The following is a 22,044-nucleotide window of genomic DNA, read 5'->3' as shown; positions in this document are numbered from 1 at the left end:
ACCCACAACCACCAATATCAATCACCACCTCCACCACCACGGCAACCCCCACCACTACCACCACTACCACCACCACATTAGTCACAAACCCAACCACACCCACACTCATCAAACCCACCACTACCAGGAAAAAAGAAAAAAAAAATTGCTTGTGCTCCTCGCGGCGGCGGGCGGGGGGGGGGGGGGGGGGGGAAAGCAAAAGTTAAAAAGTAGGCTTGTTTTAATTAATATATAATCTGAGATTTCTCAATATATATATATATATATATATATATATATATATATATATATAATTTGAGGATTTTACTTCAAAATTTATAAATTTTCTCGTAATTACAGAAATAGATTTAAACTTAAGTCAATAGATCTTTTATTTTTATACAACAAAAGTACTGGGTCTGTGCCAATCTACATTCATATAGGAAAAAGTGACAAAAGCTCTAGCTTCATATTCTTCAATTAAAATTGAAAATTTCATTTATTCCTGTAATGTAAAAAATCATTTAACCTATTTTGGTAATTTTAGGAAACAGTACAAATTTTTATAATTTTAGGATGTTACTCTGGTCATGTTCCCCTTACCCTACAGCCCAGAATGGGTGCTGTTTCCACCACCACCACCACCACCAGTTGAGGCGGCATGTGAAGAAAATTGTAATCTCGAGAAGCCTTGAATGGCGGTCAGGTCAGGGGTGTCTCAGTCTATGTCACCTTCTCTCTATCACACAATTTATTATATTTTGATGGCCATTAAAAAGGGGACAATTCAGTACTTGGACCTTTCAGCCCCAGGAACGTGACAAATTGACATGGGGTACTAAATTTCAACATTATCTTTGAACCCGGTCAAGTAGCCAGCCAAATGGAGGAGTACACACGTCAATTTCAACAATAATTTTCACAATTACTAAGTCCACCATATTGTCATTAACTTTCACCGAAGTCCACAAGTAGCATCATTTTATTGTTTACCATTGAAAACTTGTCACCTACACTGTTTGTAAAAAAATTATCTAGGTACTAATTGTTGACAATGTTTCTAACAAAATTATCTAGGTACTAATTGTTGATAATGTTTCTAACGAAGACATTCAATGTTCAAATTCACCCCAATTATTCTATACATGTATTAGAAAGTGACTAATTGTTTTCTCACACTTCAATTTCTTGTTTTCTACTACCCTTTCTAAGTTGATATTTCAAAAGCTGACTGCTCATGATGAGCATGTTTATGCAAGCAGACGCTGAATTAGAATAAAAGTCATTTCTTCTTTAGATATATAGGAAACAAGACGTAAGAGTACATCACCATACATGTGCAGTATGCCCAACACAGGCAAAATGCAGGTTAAGAAATGTAACAACTAACAGCATTTATAAAGATGTATGTGTGTATATATTATCTAACATGGACATCTCAGTTATGCAACAAGAAGATGCTCATGCTTCTAAGCTACTTCATAGCAGCACTGAATATTGGCTTGGTCCTTCACAGTTCTTTATTGGCCTTCTTCAATTCTGCACTGAAAGATGCCCTAGACTAGCAGAATTAACCCAAGTTCATGTGGACTTAAAACATCTAATAAAACAAGCTTATATATATATATATTAAGTAACTAGGTTTAAAGAGGAAGAACCTTCATCCATCCAACACGGAACTTTGTACAGATGACTTTCCGCACTTCAACATACAGCCTTCCCCTTTATATGAGCGCTGTCAACCAAAGAAAGCCGGAAGATAAAAGTTATGCCGTTTTCTTCAGAGGTACCACGGGGAGACATCTTGCTTTGGCAACGAGTCTACCGTATAGTCAATGGGTGCAAGGTTAAATGGAGAGCTGAATCTGAATTCAGTGAGATTATCGTTGGAATTGCTATCAAATGGAGGATCAAATGGCTTGCACTGACCAAACTGAACTTCTGTTGTTGGAAACACACCATGTTGCATAGGCATGCTAGTGTCTTCACACATGTTGCCTCCCATAACAACCCCCTGACTGTAATAGCCATCATCCACCTGAAGTTGAAACTTTTGCTGCTGCTGCTGAAGATTGGTATCATGGACGTTCCCAGGACACAAGCTTTTGTCACGCTGAAGATTGGTATCATAGAATGACATTAGCTCAGATATCATTTTCTGCCCATCTTCAGGAAGTCCTAGTCTTGAAACATTAAGTGGACTCTGGTTCACTGGTGGAGTAGCTGGCTTAGGTTGAGTATAGGGTAGAGAGAAGGCTGCTGGTTTGTCATCATTGATTTGAAAGTTTGACATTCCAAATACTTGTGAAGGATTGTTTCGGTGTGGACAAATCATTTGGTGATTGTTTCTCGAATTCCTGTCAAGAAAACCAAGGCGGTAAGCATTATATGGGCATTGAGGGAACTCACAAGTATACATCTTTTGATCCATCAATGACTGTTGCTCATCAGGCAGCTGCTTCCTCTTTGGAATGAAATCTGATGAGCTAATTTCAATGAGCTCTCCCTTAATTTGAGGATCCACTGGTGGGATAAGAAGCCTATCTCTTGGTCCAGCGGTGCCCATCTTGTAGAAATTGACATCATGGGGCTTGCAATCCTCTACATCAACATTCAGTTCATCACCCACTCCTTCAACATCATAATCACTAGAATCACAGATGGCCAAACACCCGCTCCCAGCAGCTGACAAAGGTGGACATTTATCAGGGTACAAAATCTGAGCCAGCACCTCCTCCTGATTTATAATGGCCAGCCAAGTGGCACTCTCCTTGGCAGTCATCTTGTCCTGCAAGCATTTTGACTGACGAACAAGCTTGCGGATCTTGGCAATGTCAGGGGACATGTGCTTGATAACGGCTGTGAGAACACTCACCTTCCAAGCCTTCTTCAGATCATGAGGCTTCTTGTATGGAGGAGGCCCCTGATCCTTAGGCAAACCCAATTGTGGCCACCAGTCCTCATTCCCAGTTGGCCACCATGGTGGGGCAACACCCTTCTCCAAGGGGAAACGCCTCTGAGGGGGATCACAGTGCTGCATCAGAGCTGACAAAAGTGATCCAAGAGTTGTGTCCTGGAGCTCCTGCAAGGTGTGAGGGGTGGATGCCATTGCACTGCAGTCTTCATTCTTCACAGGGATTGAATGATCTGCCTGATACTTGGCAATTGCAGCGGGACCATTACGATCAAACCTTACCTTTTCCTTCCACCATGCCCTCAGATTGTCTGAGGCTCCACTCACTGGCTTGCCCTTTTCAGGAATAATCCCATAAACAAATCCTTGAGCTTTACAAACCTCCATCATTTTCAGCATATACTTCAGGATAGCATCTTGCGACCGAGACATCTTCTTCCTTCGGGCTTGCTCCTGAGATTGGCGCTGCTTTGCACTGTCAGCCCCTTCCTTTCCCTTATTCTGCTCTTTGAGTCGTCTCAATAGCATTCGATCTCTCCACATCCTCCTCTCAAGCTCATCAACATCCATCTCTTCATCACTATAATCATCCTCTGCTCCTGTCCCTTGTTCATGCTCAGGAACTCCCTCTCCTTCCCCAAGAGAACCTGAAAGAAATTCAAGATTGGGACAAAAACCCATTTCTTCAAAGATCCCCATTCAGCTCTTTGGACCAAGGTCAACCACTCTGAATCTCTAATCAATATATGAACTTTGAACGCAAAATTTTGCTTGAAATTATCAGGCTTTCCAGAATTGAACCCGGTAAAATCGTTGAAATCTGATCAAAATCTTTGTAAAATGCCTAAATCAAATAACAAACCAGAGTCAGTGTGAACCATGATACCATCTAGTACACATCAGGAGCACTTAGTTGGCAACAACTGTGTTAATTGTAAATAAAAAAAGCACAAAATCTTATACTATCCGCAAGTATAAAAACTAAAGTATAGCAAAAATAAGAATCTATTCAAATGATAAAAATACATACTTAAATAGTATGAAAACGAATAGCAGGAGTAACCAATAAGCACCAATACAAACACACACCAAGGCTCTTTTTCTGGGTCGGTTGGGTGTGAAAAAGAGGCTCATTACTCATAGGACAAAGTTTTCCTCTGTTTATAGGAACCTCCTCGACCTATTACGTGCCGATTAGATGACGATCCACGTGTAATTAAATTGCATGTCTCATCAAGTGATTTAAACATGTAATTAAGAAAACAAGCGGATGAAAAAAATAGAAAAGAAAACAAGTGGATGATCATTTAATTACCACACTGCGGAGCTGGTTTTAAAGGAAAATTTTCATTTTTGTACTAATTTACGGGATTCCTCGATTATAGAAACAAAATTAAGCTACAAACTAAGCAAAAAATTGGTCATATCCTGATAAACGATTATGTAACTTCCATAAAAACCATTACAACCAAATCCCCTAAAAGATACTATGGAAGCCAGAGTCCAAAACAAATAAATAAATAAACTAACAGCCCTCAGATCTTGTTGGTTCCCAAAGCAAATATCTCTAACACTAAGACTCAGATTTCAGATTTCACCGTCTAAACTACGCCACATACCACATACCCTCTTTTTTAGCTTCTAAATAAAACTTCCAGCCAGTTTTCTCATACCCCAAGCAAAAAAAATGCAGCTTTTCCTTTTTATTATGATTTCTTAACACACAATACTCATTTAAAAATAACAAAAATTGATATCATAGTCAACAAAAACCTGAACAGTAAATAGATGGCTCCAAAAATTATGGGTTTTGAACACACGAAAGGTTCATATATCACTAGCCGCCTCTTCTCTTCCTCTTTTCTATAGATCCAGTTCAAAAAAATAACACACACACAAAAAAAAAAAAAAAAACTGAAAATAGATAGTAATGAAAAAAACAGAACACGAAACTGAAATATAAACAGTAGACCAGCACCTGAAACGACAACCTACGTCCGAGGAATTTGGAACAAGAGTGTGAAAACCAAAGACTTTTATCAAATTCAGAAACAAAAAAACTCAAACTGAAAAAATAGAAGTACTTTTTACTATTTTCTGTGTTCACATGCAGTGTAAACTAAAAAGTTGGACACAAATATAAACAGTTAGTAGCAGAACTGAGAAGGAGTTTGAAGTAAATGTTACCTGTAATGGTACTGTGAAGCTGAGGCCAAACTGAAGCTGCTTGATGCTCTGTCACAAAGCAGAAGAGACATACAGAGAGAGAGAGAGAGAGAGAGAGAGAGAGTTTTGGTTTGGTTTGGTTTCTCTCTTATGCACAAAATGAAGAGAGAGAAAGGGTGGTGGGTCTGAAATATATGAGAGAGAGAGAGAGTGTGTGTCTGGGAACAGTAAGTAACTTTGTAGTGAGTGTCACATTAAATTTAACCATGGTCAGGTTACGTTTTAACCGCGGTGAAGCCGTGTGCTAGCGTTGCTTTGCGTTGCGGCGTTTCATGTTGGGATTTATTTATTTTTATAGTGTAATTTACTGTTTTGGGATTCTCTTTTTTAATGTTCTGTCTTTCTTTATCAGTTCTTTTTAAGGTCACACGTTCTTGCACATCACTTGCATATTTATCTATTAATAATGTTAAGAGCATAATAAATTGTACACTTTTTTTAATTTTAGCATTATTCTTTATTGATATATGATTGGTTTACACCACTTACACATAAATTACCACTAATATTTTTGAAAATTGATATAATATTAATACTTGTAAAAATTAATCTAATAATCAGTTGAAAATGTGTACTAGTTATGACAAAGTGTGTAAAACAAACCTCACTTGTAATTGTTTTTAAGAGTTAAGATTCCCACACGTGGCATGAAGATCTCACTTGGTCACCATCTCATGTTTGTATAACATGCACGTTTAATAAATTTGGCTGAAACAAAAGAAAGACAAAAGGTTTTGTGTTCCCTTTGGTAGACAAAGTTATAATGCCATTAACTTTTATGTCACATTTTTTTTTGGTATTGATAGATAATAATTAAACATATAATCGCTTTGAATTTGTACTTCCTATTTTATAAGGTGAGCACTTTAATGACATATACCTCCTATTTGGTATTTGTATATAGATGGAAAACCAGACACAATTTCGACCAAAAAAAATAATAATAATAAATGGATACACGATCAGTTTGGATTTGTATAACCATATATCATTGAAATACTAAAAAGTGTGTATATATATATAAAAAAATATGAGAGAAAATTTATATCACAACCCAAACTTTAGGTAAATTGGTACCTCCTTAGGCATTAGTAATTGGGAGTTTAAGGGGAAAATAGTTCAAGCTATTGGAATAGTATATTTAAAAAATAGAATTTTTTTTTATCAATTTAATAAAATTTAGTATTTTTTAACATTTATTTTTTTGGACACTCAACAAATTCTAAGTTTACATACATATAAAGTTAGGATAAGATTTAAATTTATATTTTTTGCTCCATGACGATTGTTCTTACTATTAGGCTAAGACATCAATCAATTTCATATAAGGGGATTCAAACTTAAATCACTTATTCAACAATAAGAAACTTTACAAGTTTTATTCTAGTCTAATTACAAAAATGATCTATTTATTTAGTTATTATCTCATGAAAAACAAACTACATAATATCACCTTTTATTTATAAATAATTCTTTGTGTGAAAAAAAATGTAATTAAAAATATTTGTGAACATGTCAAAAGGATTACAGTTCTGTTGTATAATATTTTGAAGCACAGTTTAATTAATAATTTTTTAGGTAAATTCCATTAATATACCTTGAAATTTAGGCTAATGCCAACTAGGTTCAAGATTTTAAAAAATTACCAATTTTGTCTTTAAAGCCAACTTAGTCCCTAAAAATTGTTAGGATAGTTAGTAATTTTCTCAACTGTCTTAGGTGACTAAGTTGGCTTTAGGGAATTCTTCTAAAAAAAAAGTTGGCTTTAAGAACTAAATTGGTTAGTTTTTAAAATTCTTGAACTTGGTTAACATTAGCTCAAACATCAAGGTATATAAATGAAATTTGCTCATAATTATTTTTTATAGATACGATAAAATTTTAACTTATGTCATTCACTTCATAAATATTATTCTTTTTCACTAAACCAAAACGCTAATCAATTTTTGAGATAGGCGGAATTCAAATCTCAAATATTATATTTCACGGTAAGAATCATTATCTATTGAGCTAACTAAAACTCGTTGGAAAATAACATATACCAAATGTACACTTAGAGGAATGACAGCCATTGATCAAGAAAGTTGCACTTGATTATCATGGACAGGTCTGTGGGTTTGTGTACAAGAATTGGTGAGGTGAGGGCAATTAATTTATTAAGTGCCCTGAAAGGATGCATCGTTTCGTGAAATGAGTTCAATTAGTATTTTATTTGTTGGTTATGGGAATTCTAGTTTTCCTAAAATGCCCTTTCTAATAACTATTCAATTCCCAAGTTTCTATCCAAGATATTGTTTGGTTGTTTCTGAGATTATGAAATTAATTAATTGATATTGAAGTTTTTTTTTTGAGAAGCAATTGATTTTGAAGTTGTGTTGTGAAAAGTATCAGATGGGAGTTGTATTTATTGTCCTAATCACGGGAGAGTTGCAGCCCTCGTGACTCTTTTATCAACACAGAAAGGAGCATTTAAAAAGTATTCTCAGATTTTTTTTTCTCCTTTTCTGGCTGAGATTTCATGTATTTTTTTGTAGGTTTATTTTTTGAGACTTCAATAAAACATAAAAAGAAGGTTTTTGAGAAACTATTTTAGTGAGTGAATGCTGCAATATAGAAATATAAGACAATTAGACAAACGAATTTTCAACTCTTGCATATGAAAAAAATATATGCGATATTTTACAATTAGGCACTTAGCAAGTGCCTCATGAACAATACTTGTAATAGTGCTCCTTAGCAATAATAAATAAATTTCTCTTTTTACCAAAAAATAAAAAGAAATATTGGATAGATGACAAACTTTCTTTATTAGAAAATTAAATTTTTTTTTGATAATTATTACCTAAATTGACATTATTTTGAAATAGTAATTGAGAATTTCAAAATTTTATGAAATAATGTTTTGAAAACATGAGTACAAGTGTTGAAATCATGTTTTTGAAACATGATTTTACCTATAATTCAATCAAGTTTAAGTGATGGAATCATGTTCATAAAATATGATTATAAAGATATTCCCCAAATTACTTCAAAAATATAGTTTCAATCTAATAATTAATATATATGAAAATTTTTCCTTTTTTATTCACATCCCATTAGTTAACATAACTCACAATTATGCTTGATTTTTTGACCATGTGATAGATTCATTGACATGTAACATAATATCAACAAGGAGAATTCTTGATCAAGATTAGTTCAAATCTTGAGCTTAATTTCCCAATATCTTGAGTGCATGTGATATGGAAATGATCTGTTATTGTAAGTTGATGAGGTAGTTGATCGAGGGTTAGACTTGGTCTAAGAACATCTATAAGAAATATTGGCTTGTCAGATTGCTAATGGCGAAGATCATTCGATACTAAAATTAGTAGCAAATTAGAGGGAAAAGTATCTCAAAAACTGAGAAATGTTTCTACCTTTTTTGGGTTGATAATACCGCTGCTATTTTGACATTCCATGGATTTCATTTCACCCATTCTCATTCCTTTAGTTATTGAGTTATTCCCCAATAGAGATTCTAGGGCATACAACTTGGAAGTGATAAAAATATGTGTAGGCCTTCACTTTCAGGAGTATTTGACTTTAGTTTTGATTTTCTCTAAAAAAAAGTTTTAATTAAATTATGTATTTTTTTTACAAATTCTCTAAATGACTTTTTATTTACTAATACTTATTAATTTATATATTGTTTTTTAGTTGAACTTTTCAATCCATTGAATTGGTTATTGGCTAGTAGAATATAAATTGAAAACCTTCAATTTTTAGTTAACTTCTTTTTAGTTAACTTCTACTAATGTTGTCATATGAGTTTTTTAAAATCTCATATTTATGCCCCATTATTATAGTTTTAGAGTTACAAATAGTTCTAAACTATGTTAATTTAAAACAAATTAAGCTCACTATCTTTTTAGCTTTTAAAAAAAGGTTAACTGTTTTTGGATTAAAAAAATTCTAATTGAATTAGGCAACTTTTTTTTTTCTTTCTAATACCTCTACAATTTAAAATTGATTTATTATTACTTATTAATTAAACAATTATCATATATATTTTTTATTAATTTTTTAGATTAATGACACGACTTATATCCAAATCTTTATAATTCACACGTGAATTACTTTATTTAGTAATTTTTTTTGAGAAGATATTTAATAACTTATAAGTACATGATGTACATCACACTTAACAATTTGTCATATAGGATAATATCGATTGGTAATAGAGTGTGAAAATATGATTGACCATTAAAATTTATAGTTATTCGTTGATACCTAATTAATTTCCTTACTTTGTGAAGGGAAGGGAATGCTTCGAATTTGGTTGCCCTTTACCGAAAATTGTTCTAAGCACGTGGGGAATAGCAATAGCATCTTCCTTTTCATTGCTTTTGAGCCAAATTGACGCGTAACTTGGTACATGGGGCTTTCGCATTGGCAAGCACATGATAATGGACCAGCACCAAATGCCTAGCTACTCTTACTCTTTTTCTTTTTCTTTCTCTTTCTCTTTATCTCTTCTTTATTTATTTATTTTTTTAAACAGCTTCTAGAAAGACATCCTAGAAAGAAATACTAGGATTTTAGTTTTTTTTTTTTTTTTTTAAATTTTAATGGAATTCCCTTTTTTTTTAATCATCTAAAAAAGGAAATTTTTAAAACATCTTCTCAAGGTAAAATTTTTACGGTTAAAAAAAAAACTATATTTTTACACAATAAAATAAAATAAATCGATGAAAATATTCTTTCTTTCCTTCTTTTGTTTTCGGATTTGACCCTTCACTGGATTTTTTAATTAAATATAAAGGACCTCCAAAAAGTTTTAAATCTTTTTTTATTTGACACTTTGTAATGTACATGGAGCTCATATTCTCTCTCCATTGCTCACCGATAGAAATCAATACGTATTGACTTTTGCAAATGTTATATAAATGATCACATCATCTTCATGTCTATTAATAGAAAACTTCTAGTAGGCACCAGCAAAAAAAGAAAAAAAAGAAAAGAAAGAAATTAGACTTTCGAACGAGGTAGTTAATTATTATGCCTGACTTAATGTAATTTTGTGGTGTATATTTATGTTAAAATCTTTTTTTCTTTCTCTTAGAGTCTGTTTGATTGGAAGGATGGAAAAGTGAGAGGATAGAAAATAGAAGAAGGATAAAAAAGTGGGAGGATAAAAGAGTTTTTAGTTTTCCTCATTTGTGTTTGGTTGAAAGGATGGAAAAGTAGATGGATAGAAAACTTTTTGGTTTGGTTGAAAATAAAGTTTGTATAAATTTACCATTATGTCCCTCTTAAATAAAACAAAAAGTAATACATTATACTTTTAAAAAAAATTGTGTATAGATGAACGTAGACATTTCCAAAAATAACATAAAAAAATCATCCAAAAGTTTTTTTTTAAATAATAAAAAAAATTAAGAAAAAAAAAAAAGAAGGAAAACAAGAAGAGCCCACCCCTTGACAAAACCAAAAAAGAAAAAAAAAACAAAAAAACAAAAAGCCAACGTTACAAAAAAAAAAAGAAAAAAAGAGCAAGCCAACGTTACAAACAAAACTGGAAAAGTCAAAAGAAAAAAAAAAAAAAAAAAAGAGCCAGAAACATTAATTAGAGGTGGGGCAGTTTTGTTCAAATATTTTTCTTACTTTTCTTTCCAATTTAGAGAGATTGTATTTTGAAGGGGGAGGAGAGAAAAATGGTGGCCCCCCACCATTTTTCTCTCCTCCTCTCTCTCTCAACCAAACAGTGAAAAATATTATTTTTCATCTTATTTTCTTCTTCTTATTTTTCATCCTCCCTATTTTTACCCCAACCAAACATACCCTTATGCTTACGGTGTTTGTTTCTTAAAAAAAAAAAAAAAAAATTATGACCTCATAACATTTGTGAATAGGAAGTAAAGTTGAGAAAGTATTTTTCATATTTAAGATAATATGTATTTATCTTATATAGAATATCATGTTATTTGATATTTTAAATACGTGGCAATAAATATACATTTCAATTTAAAATATTTAATTTGAACTATAATATAGACCAACATAACAAAATAGTCTTATAATGTAAATCTATGCAAACCTTGATCACTCAACAGGTCGTTGTTTTATTTTATTTTTGTTTATGCTTGTTTGAGATCTACTTAGTCTATTATTTATTGCTTGAACTACCATCACACAATGATGTTTTAGGATTAATGCAACTTATTTATATTGATAATTCCTTCATCACAATTTTATTGTTTATGTTTCATTCTATTGACTTAACTTTTTTGTCTCGTTTAATGGTGTATGACTTATTATATGATTTCATTATTTTAAAATTGGTTTCTCGAGTTTGTAGTCATAAAAGATTGTTAGAATACGACATTCTTGCTTTCGAGTGGACTATCGTTAAGATTTATAGCACAAAGTTATTTTGGGGACATTTTTTTTTCTCAATCTTGAGGAGTTTAGATGAATTAGTTAATTAGTTATATATATTTTTAGTTCTTAGAGATATTAGGATATTATTTGTCAGTTCTTTTAGGGATGGATTGATGTTTTGGTGTATTGAGATTTAAAATTTGGGTGGTACATTTTAGCTTCTTCAAGTCAATTCCACAATACATATGCAAAGGTTGTTATGTATGACCTAAAACTAAATCTTCAAATCATACTACCTAACAACATAAGTACATAACAATACAACTTCCATTGCAGTCCGATGCTAACTATAACTCTGAAATCTGATATAATCTCCTTATCTTGTATTAAACCACCAAAAAAAAAAAAAAAAAAAAAACTTCCATGAAGTTCATTCAATGTTGCCGATTTTTGTTGCATAAGAACATTTACATTAGTTCCTTTACAACTCTTAAAAAAAGTCATAATTGATAATTGAGATTACTGTACATAAAATATTTCAAAATAACTTGTACCTTTGGTTCTTTATTATTGTTTAAATTTTTACAAAACGCTACAATATACTTCAATTTTAAAAGTGCACTATATCATTTTTGTATTGATTATTTTTGCGTTTTTATTCTCTCTCTCGTGAATTGGTGTTGGTTGGTGGTAATGGGTCGACATTGTTAGGTCAACATTGTGGTTTTGTCTTCCCATGTTGACGACATAAATAGTTCAATGATGTTGTTTGTGGTGTGGGTTTACCTTTTCGGGTGGTGATGGGTTTGATTTTTGGTCAGGGCGACCATATGTAGGATTGGTTTTTGGGTGTATATATCGGTTGGGTTATGATGATTTGCACCATAGCTAGCAGTTGCAGGTTTGTGAGGTGGGTTTAGGTGTGTATCAAAGAGAAAGAAAAGTGAGGAGGTGGTTGTCAATTTCTAAGGAGGTGTTTGGGAGAGGAGTTTGAGTTATGTTATTTGAGTGTTTTTGATATACGTGGGGGTGAAAAAGTATGTAAAAAAGTGTGTAAGGTTATTTAAAATACGAAAATGTTAGTAAGAACTCACTCACCAAACAGGGCCTAACATGACGGTAGTGAATTTGATTTGATTTTAAGGTTGTGGTGGCGGTGGAGTCATGGGGGATGAGTGGTTCGGGTTCTCTCTGATGTTTTTGTCAATGAGAAAAAAAAGAGATTATTTTAATAAGACGCATTAATGGAATATGGGATGTAAAGTCTGTAGTTAAAATAGGGAAAAAAGTGATTTGTTAAAAGGGCAATTTAGTCAAAAATTAGAATACCAAATATGAATGGTATAAGACTTTTAACTTGAAAGAGAATTATTAAAAAAAAATAGTAACAATAATGATAACATAAAAACTTGTGTAAATAGTGAAATCTGAATGAGAGTCTAACGCTTTTGGTAGATTTTTTAATAAATATTTATGGAATAGGCTTAAAATTTCATGTCACTATCATGGTGAAACTAGTGTTAAGATGAAATTAGAAATATTAAGTATGTAGATTTCAATTAACTCAAGTTGTAAAATTTTTTGTTTATAAATAAGAGATTTATAATTCAATACTCATCTACTTAAAAATACCAATTGACATATCAATCTAATGAAAAAAAAGAAGAAGAAAAAGCAATCATTATAAAACCTACCTTATAACTTAGAAATACTATATATATATATATAGCGCACATGCCAGAGTCTTGTAATGTTGTCTTTTCTGTGTTTTCAATTATTATTATCTATTTAGACTTATTGAATTTCAATTTAATTTTTTTTAAAAAACTCTTAGTTGTTCGAAAAGCCACCACAATAGTGCGGCCATTTTGAAGGGCCTGTGTAAACTTGACGCTTGTTCAATAAGGAACCCACATTGTCGCAAGTGTGGTGGACGGGTCACCTCAAGAGTCCAGGTTAAAAGAGGTAGAGAAGGACCATTTCATTTGGCACACACTCTGTCTCTTTCTCCCTCTCTCTATAGCTCTTATCATTTCCAATTCAAATGGACAACGCACATGGACGATATTTTGGATCAAGTTACAGATGTGCGCTGAGAAAAAGTTACAAGAGATATAATGGACTTTTATGCTTTGGCCGTTTCTCTCTTTGTGCACGCATAGTCCTACAGACTCATGTCTTCACTCTTGACTCATATTTCGGATGTTTCTCACTTCTTATTGTAATTTATAACTTGTTTGTTTGCACTTACTACCGCATAATTTTTCCCACTTTACGTCATCCCGCACTGTTTTCTTCTTAGTTTGGGGTGCTAAACCAGATTTTGATCCATATATTAATTAGTTTTTTTTTTTATTTTTTTTTAACCTACAAAGTACAACTCTATTAAATCAAATAAAGGCGCCTACAATAATACGATTAGCCTTTGTAAACATCCAAAATGACTTTAGAGGCTTCATGATCATGAGTATTCTTGTTAGAACAAGAATCGTTGAAACTAGCATATTGGAAAATCAATCGGCCAAAATAACTATGAGCAGTTACAATATTATAAGTTTCTTTCTCTTAAGGTGTTTCATATGCTAAACGTTTTAGGCCCTATTTGGTTGTGTGGTTCTAACACACATTTTCACATTTTAAGCAATTTTACACACATTTCAACCAAATGTATATCAAAAACACCCAAATAACATTACTCAAACTCCTCTACCAAATAGGCCCTTAGCATTTTTAGCAAACTTGCTACAGTACAATTGTATTGATAGAATTGTACTATAGCATGCTGTATAATTAAATAATTTTTTTTAATTATCTATTAAACAACAATTGTACTGTAGCATGAGGTGTTTCAAATTAATTAACAATTTGTACGAGTAGAATTGTACTGTAAAATTGCTATGGTACAATTTTTTACTGCTACAGTACAATAGCTGGGTTTTTTAAAAAAAAAAAAATATTTTTATAATGTAGTATAATGTTAAAATAAAATACCTGATATACAACGTACTGTAAAATGATGTGCTAAAATTGATAAAGTAGGTTTTGATGTAGTAAAATGACATTAGGCATAGCACACTTGATGTGAATGCTCTACAAAAATAGCTTTTAAGCCTAACAACAAGCTTGGTAGCAATGTGGGTGGCAGAATTTAAATTTGGATCGAGTTATTAGTTATTGCACCGTACAAGTATCACTTTGATGAGAACTAAAAGTTAGGGTAAATTTTTTTTTTTGGATCATTTTTAAGCTTTTTATCTTTAAACTTATTAACTTTTACATCTCACATTAAGTGGTAATTGTAAGGTTTGGCCAAACCTACCCAAATTCACTAATTTTCTTAAATCCACCGTTATAATTAGGTAATAACTCACTTATTTAATAGGTTTTTGTTAATGAGTGCTATAAGTGCTTTTGTTAACTCATTTGTAGTGCTCTCTAAAGGCATTCATTAAGGTGCATTTAATGCTTTATTAAAAATATATATAAAAAAGAGAAGTGTTATGTCTACAACATTTTTATAATAAATCCTACGTGGTAAGCTGTTTTTTTGTTTTAACTTGAACAAATTACTGAAATTACTTTCTTACACTCTTTATTGCTGAAGAGTAAACACTGAATACTAGTTTTTATCTTTTTTCTCTCTCCATATTTTCAAATTTAGAAATGATCTCTCTTTGTATGTCTTATAATCAATGGGCTTTAGAAGTTGCATTGGGGAAATTAGCTTCACTATTGCATTTTTTCCCTTTTCTATATCCACTATCAGGGGAATGAAGGGTCATCTCTTTCTCTGTCTCTCATATTTCAATTTCTCTCTAACCTTATTCTTTGATTTGTTTTAATGATTTTCATTTCACATATTGCTTTCTATATATATAGAATTTGAGATTGATTGGTCATTTTGCAACCAAAGTTTGGCTAATTTGTTTTATGGTTTATTATTCTGAGATTAATGTTTTTAAATTTTGATGTATGGTTGGTGTTGGGTTACATGTGTGAGTGAAGTCCCATCTATACTATTATGGGGGCCTTTTGCGTGTTTAGGCCTTGGCCCTTCTACCGTACTAAGGCCTGTGAGTCTTAAGTGAGGGAGTTGGGACTGACCTAGTTTGGGTTGCACCGTAGGCAAGCTTGCGCTCGAGTTGGGCTCACCCAATGTCGAGACAAGCTATTAAGGGCATCGCAGACTAAATGCAAGGCGTAATCGTGGTTGGATAACTGTTACAGTAGAAATATAACAGCAAAGATATGCTACGACAATGCATTATAGCTAAAAAGTCATAGTAGGCAACTAAAACTGTAAGCAAAATAAACAGAGTTAAAGTAAAACAACTAATACAAAAAATATAAAGGAAATAGGAATACTACAACAGGACATGTAATACTAAAACAAAACCAATAACATTAATATTGTCAATATAAACTAAAAGGGGACTATCACAGGACGTCTAATGATGCAATAGGAATAGCCTCGTCCTCCACAACCTTGGGTTGGGCTGTTTGGCAAGAATAGGTCCAAAAAAGGGAGCCAATCCCCAACGCAGGTAACCTCAATGTAGATTTTTGTTATAGAAATTACTTGTGCTGGGAAGAGGACCTAAATGGTTTTATGTTCCAGATTATGGTTCCAAGAGAGTGGGAATGTCAAGGGGAGGGAAAAGTCAATCTATTGATGCCTACTCCTATTTCTACCATAACTTTCTCTATCTTACCACTTGATTTTTTTATTCTCTTTCTTATTAAGTTTTTTTTTTTTTTTTTTCTTTTCCCTCTATGTGTTTTCTTTCTCCGTCTACCCCTTGCCACTCTACCTCTGTGTCCATTCATGATTACCTCTATCCCTTTTATACTTGCTTAAATTTATATGATTTCTCACTTTTGTCTCTTAAGCTGTACCAACCACTTTTGGTCTCTTATAGGCATCTCTCCAGGACTACCCATTAACCTGTTGGTTGCCCGTCAACCATTACCTCTGGTTAAAGGGTGCTTGCCACACCACTCACCATTTTCAGAAAAAGTTCTTGTTTTGTTTCTCTCACTACCTTGCCTCCCCTCAGCAGATAAGGGTTGATGGCTCTCTATACCTACCCCTATAGCACGCATCAAGTGGTGCTAGCCTGCGTTTACCCCTTTTGGGAAAATACCATCCTAGCAAAGCATTTTCCGGAAAAGAGTCTTGGCAAGAACCCCATAATAGATCTCTTTTCTCCCCACCGTCAAATCACACCTCTTGAATCTCTTGACCGAGGGCCCACCTCCCATGTATTGGCTGGGTACATGTAAGTGATGTCGTGGGTCTTGTGCGAGTGCCACTACCATCTAGGTTTGTCTTCTTTCATTCCCACACAATTTCTGCCACTCCTGCACCGTATTCTTCTACCACACATACTAGGTAAAGTTTGTATTCTGCAGCGTGAGGCATGAGTGAGATTTTAGGCTTGCATTATCTTTTTCTCGTCCCTCCGTAGAATGGGCATTGTCTAGATAAGGGTCTCTGCCTGTGTAGCCCATTGAGTTCCTATTCTTGCCATTCCTCTTCCTTTCCATGGGCCTACTGGCCATGTTGGCCCATTGAGCTTATTACCTCTTTCCTTGGACTTTCCCGACCCATTTGCCTCATCTTTACCTCTTATTCTTCCCATGGGCTTGCAGGTTGTTATTCCTGCCATGTTGGCCCATTGGGATTGCTACCTCTTTTCTTAGACATTCTCGACCCACTACTTCACCTTTACCTCTTATTTTCCCCATAGGTCTACTGGCTGTTATTCTTGCCATGTCAGCCCATTAGGCTTGCTACCTCTTTTCTTGGGCTTCCTCAATCCACTTACTTCATCTTTATCTCTTATTCTTCCCACAGGCCTGCTGGCTGCTATTCCTGCCATGTTGACCCATTGGGTTTACTACCTTTTACCATTCTTATTTCTTTTTCTTTCCATTTCCCTTATTGCTGGGCTTCTTCTACTATTGGGTATTTCATATAAAAATGGCATCGACAACTATTAATAAGAGGATTCCTTTGTTTTGTCTTCAATTTTTAGCGTACCAAAATATCTTCATACAAATTCTGAAATAGCATACTTTTTTGTTTAATTTTTTTCCTACAAAAAAGCAAAAATGGTTAAAACAGTAATACTATCTCACGTACAAAAGGAAAAAAAAAACCGTTATTATCACCACACATTTGTCTTCAAATATCTAATTCCTATCTGTATTTGTTATCTATTTGAATTCAAATACTTAAATTATCTTTATAGAAAAATACAAAATACAAAATACAAAATTACTTCTTCTTCTTCTTCTAAAAAAAAAAAAAAAACCCCACTACCTCATGTAATAACTATTCATTCTTATCTTGAAATTTCTATGGTTTTTTTTTTTTTTTAATCAAATTCTTTAAAACATTCTAAAATTTTTATTATCCAAATTCTAAACAGTTATCACAAATCTCTATCCATCCACACTAACGTATATCATATTTCTTTTATTCAAATCTCAAATTTTTTTTACTTATGACAATTCTTATCCCAATCAATAAATTCAAATGTCCTATTGGGTATCAACTTCTTACGATTCTCTATCTCATTTTTAAACATTATTCAATGTTATCTTACCTCATTCTTTTTTTTAATAAAAAAAATACACAGTTATTCATAAATCACTTTTAAGCATTATAACATTGAACCAAAAAAAAGAAGAAAAAAAAAAAAGAACATTATTGCACATGCAAAATGAGTGTGATAAGTCTAGTATTGAATAATGATGAGAAGAAAGAGTAGTTAATCTATAATAATAATAATAATAATAATAATAGGTAAAGCTGAAATAAAATCCAATTAGATTTTAAATTGAAATTAAATTAGAGTCTAATTTTATACCATGTGTCCCATCTAATCTAAGTTTTAAATTTTTGTGCTGAGTGAGTTAATTCAATGAAAAAATTGGATTTCAATTAGAGTTTAATTTTGTGCCATGTGTCCCATCTAATCTAAGTTTTTTAATTTTTGTATCAAATGAGTTAATTTAGTGTAAAAAACGAGGAGTCCAATATAAGTAAACCATAAAAAATATAATTTTTGAATGATTTTATATTTATGAGTTTTTTTTTTTTGTATAACTAAAAACAATTCAAGTTTATAAGTCATATATATATATATATATATATATATATATATATATATATTAATAGCCAAAACTAAGAGAAAATCCAATTAAATTCTAAATTGAAGTTTAATTTTGCACTGTGTATCTCATCTAATTTTTAAATTTGTGTGTCAAGTGAATTATTAAGTGCAAAAATTAAAGAATCTAAATTCAATTAGATTCTAAATTGAATTTTAATTGGAGTTCAATTTTGCGCATGTGTTCCATCTAATCCTTTTAATTTTTGTAACAAGTAAATTATTGAATGTAAAAACAGAAGAGTTTAGATCTAATTAGATTCTAAATTATATATATGTAATTGTGATTGGTTTTAAATGTATCTGTTCATATATACGGGGTTACACAGTAGTACAATATAATTGAACACATACGTATTGAGCTTAGACCTTTTGAGTTAAAGTGTATTTTTATATGTTATATTAATTACTCAAGAAAGCTCCCCAAGATATTTATCTCCTCAACACTTGGTGTACTATCTTTATTAGATTTTCAAATACATTAAAATTTGAATCATTTGATAAATAAGCTATGTTTTTTTAAAATAAAAAAGGTAGGATCATGGAGGTAAATCACATCCCACTAGGTAATATATACCACAAGATTACCTCATTGGCCAGCGGCCCTAGTGCTAATGAGTTCTGCACTACTTGAACTCAAGCGCTATGGTGAGGTGGACAAAGTGCTTGAGCACTGAACCCACCACACCAGGTTAATTATGTTCAATTCTGTTATATATTCCATTTATTTTTTACCATATGGATTAGAATCTTTGTTAGCATTTCTATGATTGTGAAATTTATGGTGTATAATTGTATATTAAGGTTTTCTAGGTTTTGTTTTAATTTTTTTTTATTAAATCTTGTTTGAGTTGGAATTTTTAGGGGTTAAGCCGCGGAAATCCAAATCATTGATGGGCATGGGCAGTTGGGCACCTTGTATTGAAAACCTCAAGCTATGGATTTTTAGTAGTGTTCTACAAAGAATAAAACAAAAACGTCACGTTCTAAACCACGTTCCTTGAGAAAACAATCAGCAGTTAACATCACCAAAGTTTGGTGTTCATTACTAGTCAAGGATAGCAATTATGGGGTTGTAAGAGCCTCAAAAAGTCGATAATCAATTCCATCTGAGAGTAGAGAGTAAACTCCTCTTTGTACACAAGTTGTGCAGTGCAAAGAATGCTTTAACAAGATTGGTCACTAAGCCTGCAAGAAACCACAATCGGGATAAGATTAATAAAGGATTAATTTTCTTTGCAAGTATAAAATTCCTTTGTGTGCAAACTGTTGTTGTGAAGTAGCAAACACTTCAAATAATACCAATAACAGCAATAGTAATTATCCTAGTGAGCATCGCAACTATGTGTAATTGAAAGGAAAACGCAGAAGCATCTTGTGAAGCATAATGTTACAATTCGTTTCTGACAGATGTACGGGAAAATTCACAAATTTGATCAAACAAAATTGTAGATTACAAGGAATAGGGACAAGTATGAATACAACTCCAAAGAGTCAGAAAAAAGTAGAAACACAAACACACACACGCACACGCACGTTTGGTATTGATCATATATGGTATATGAGTTTGAACATATCTTCAATTGGGTCTTCTCCCAAATAAATTAGAGCTGAGCAAGCTAGCACTTCTGCTGCTGCAAATAACATCAGTCCTCGTACTCCTGTGCATCCTAGTGTTTGGCATTGGCAATGTTTCAGTTTCATTTACCATTGCTACCATTCCTTGTTCATCAAACGACTTAGGCCAAACAGCATCTACCGAAACCACCAAAGAAGTCCTGAGCAACTTGAGTCGTGAAACGCATTTCTGAGTCACCCCTCTACACCTCTTTACCTTCAATTTCACGAGTTTGGGGCACCCTTGCCCAACAGCTTCAATCCCAGAATCAGAGACGGGGCAAGTCTTGATGCATAGCTTCTTCAAGGCACAGAATTTTGAAGCAATGAAAGCCATCTCGGAATCCCCAATAGTTTCTGTGTTGCAAAGTGCCATTCTCTCAAGTAAAGGGCAGCTTGAAGCGAGGACATTCAGAGACACAAGCGTTACAGGAAGCCCCATCAGCACCAACTCTTGGAGTTGGCAGCACTTGGAAGCTATAGACAAGACCCCATCATCGCCAATACTCCCTGCGTGGTCTATATGCAACTTCTTAAGCTTCCTGCACGAGTTTGCAATGGCGTTTAATCCACTGTCTGTACAATCCGGGGCTCGATTGAGGTATAGAAGTTGAAGGTCAGGGCAAGAAGCAGAGATGGCGGAGAGACCTGCATCACCCATGTGCACATTCTCCATTTGGATCTCGAAAATGCTACTTGTCCTTCCTTGCAGGCTAGTTTCAAGGACTGTGTCCCAATTTCCTGAGCTTCTACACACAACCAGCGTTTTCAAAGCCTTAGAGGAGAAGAGAAGTGGGATGAAAAGGCGAGTGTTGTGAAGATCCTTGAAACAAAGACGCTCGATTTGGATTTGACATAGGTTGAAATTGAGGGCGTTGACATTGTGGGAGTCCAGCTTGCGAAGACGCTTGAGAGTGAGGTCTCGGAGAGAGTGACAATTAGAGAGCAGAGAAATGAGGCCCTTGACACCAAACCCACAAGAAGCAAACGACACTTTTGTGAGGAAACGAGGGTGGTGGAGCGAAAAGGCGATGAGACCATCATCGGATACATCGAGACAGCCTCTGAGTTTGAGTTTGTTGAGTGAAGGAAGCAGTGTGGGAATGAGAGAGAGGACATGGTTATCAATGCTGAGATGCTTGCGTGAGCACTTGAGGGAGAGAATGGAGACAGAGCTGAAACGAGAGAGCAATGCTTGGAGAAGAGAAGCGGAGATATCAGAGAGAGCATGCAAGGAGAGACGATGTCTGGACTTAGAATCCAGTAGCCGCCATCGCTTGCACACTAGAGAGCATGTGTTTCTGTCATGGCAACACAACTTTTCCAACACATGTATTAGACATTCGTCTGGTAGTGTTTGCGTGAGATCTTTGCCATTGCCACTGATATCATAAGATTTGTTAATGCACTTTGCTGTGTCAGCCCAGCAAGAAGAAGCTTGACCCATATGCCAATTCTGCTCTGCACTGCTCTCTCTTCTTCTTTCTCAGTAAAATATGGAGACTGTAGTATGTAATTTGATTAGCCCCAAAAAAGAGAGACAAAAGGAAAGAGAAGGAGCAACTTTAATTGATGTACTCAAAAGCAAGCATCAAACATATATACTAATAATATTAGTCATACGCATGACAAAAAGAACCTCTCACACTCATAATGTTTTGGTTACCCAAGACACAAGAAGAGACGGGGTAAAGGTTAAGGTTATTCATTGATGGCAGAGATTAAGAGTGTGGGGTCATATTCCCTCTCAAATTATTTAATTTTCAC

The 22,044-nt window shown here is 33.5% G+C and overlaps 2 protein-coding genes across 2 annotated transcripts; both read right to left on the bottom strand.

Moving 5' to 3' along the window:
• Nucleotides 1-1,249: 1,249 nt before the first annotated feature.
• On the bottom strand, nt 1,250-5,260 carry LOC142615691 (ETHYLENE INSENSITIVE 3-like 1 protein). Its single transcript, XM_075788451.1, has 2 exons — nt 5,081-5,260; nt 1,250-3,737 (listed from the first exon to the last, which is right to left on the bottom strand). Exon 2 carries the CDS (start codon nt 3,590-3,592, stop codon nt 1,760-1,762), a length of 1,833 nt encoding a protein of 610 aa, XP_075644566.1. The 5' UTR covers nt 3,593-3,737; nt 5,081-5,260; the 3' UTR covers nt 1,250-1,759.
• A 14,682-nt stretch (nt 5,261-19,942) lies between these two features.
• Nucleotides 19,943-21,838, bottom strand: LOC142615471 (putative F-box/LRR-repeat protein 8). Its single transcript, XM_075788208.1, has one exon. The coding sequence runs from the start codon at nt 21,722-21,724 to the stop codon at nt 20,240-20,242; it is 1,485 nt and encodes a 494-aa protein (XP_075644323.1). The 5' UTR covers nt 21,725-21,838; the 3' UTR covers nt 19,943-20,239.
• Nucleotides 21,839-22,044: the final 206 nt, after the last annotated feature.

The sequence above is a fragment of the Castanea sativa genome, chromosome 11 (genome assembly GCF_040712315.1).
Source record: "Castanea sativa cultivar Marrone di Chiusa Pesio chromosome 11, ASM4071231v1".
NCBI lineage: Eukaryota > Viridiplantae > Streptophyta > Magnoliopsida > Fagales > Fagaceae > Castanea > Castanea sativa.
This window is presented reverse-complemented; position numbering and strand designations above follow the sequence as displayed.

What these genes read in the sequence shown, in the direction of transcription:
- LOC142615691 (XM_075788451.1), bottom strand. Translation starts at nt 3,592, where the DNA reads ATGGGGATCTTTGAAGAAATGGGTTTTTGTCCCAATCTTGAATTTCTT.
- LOC142615471 (XM_075788208.1), bottom strand. Translation starts at nt 21,724, where the DNA reads ATGGGTCAAGCTTCTTCTTGCTGGGCTGACACAGCAAAGTGCATTAAC.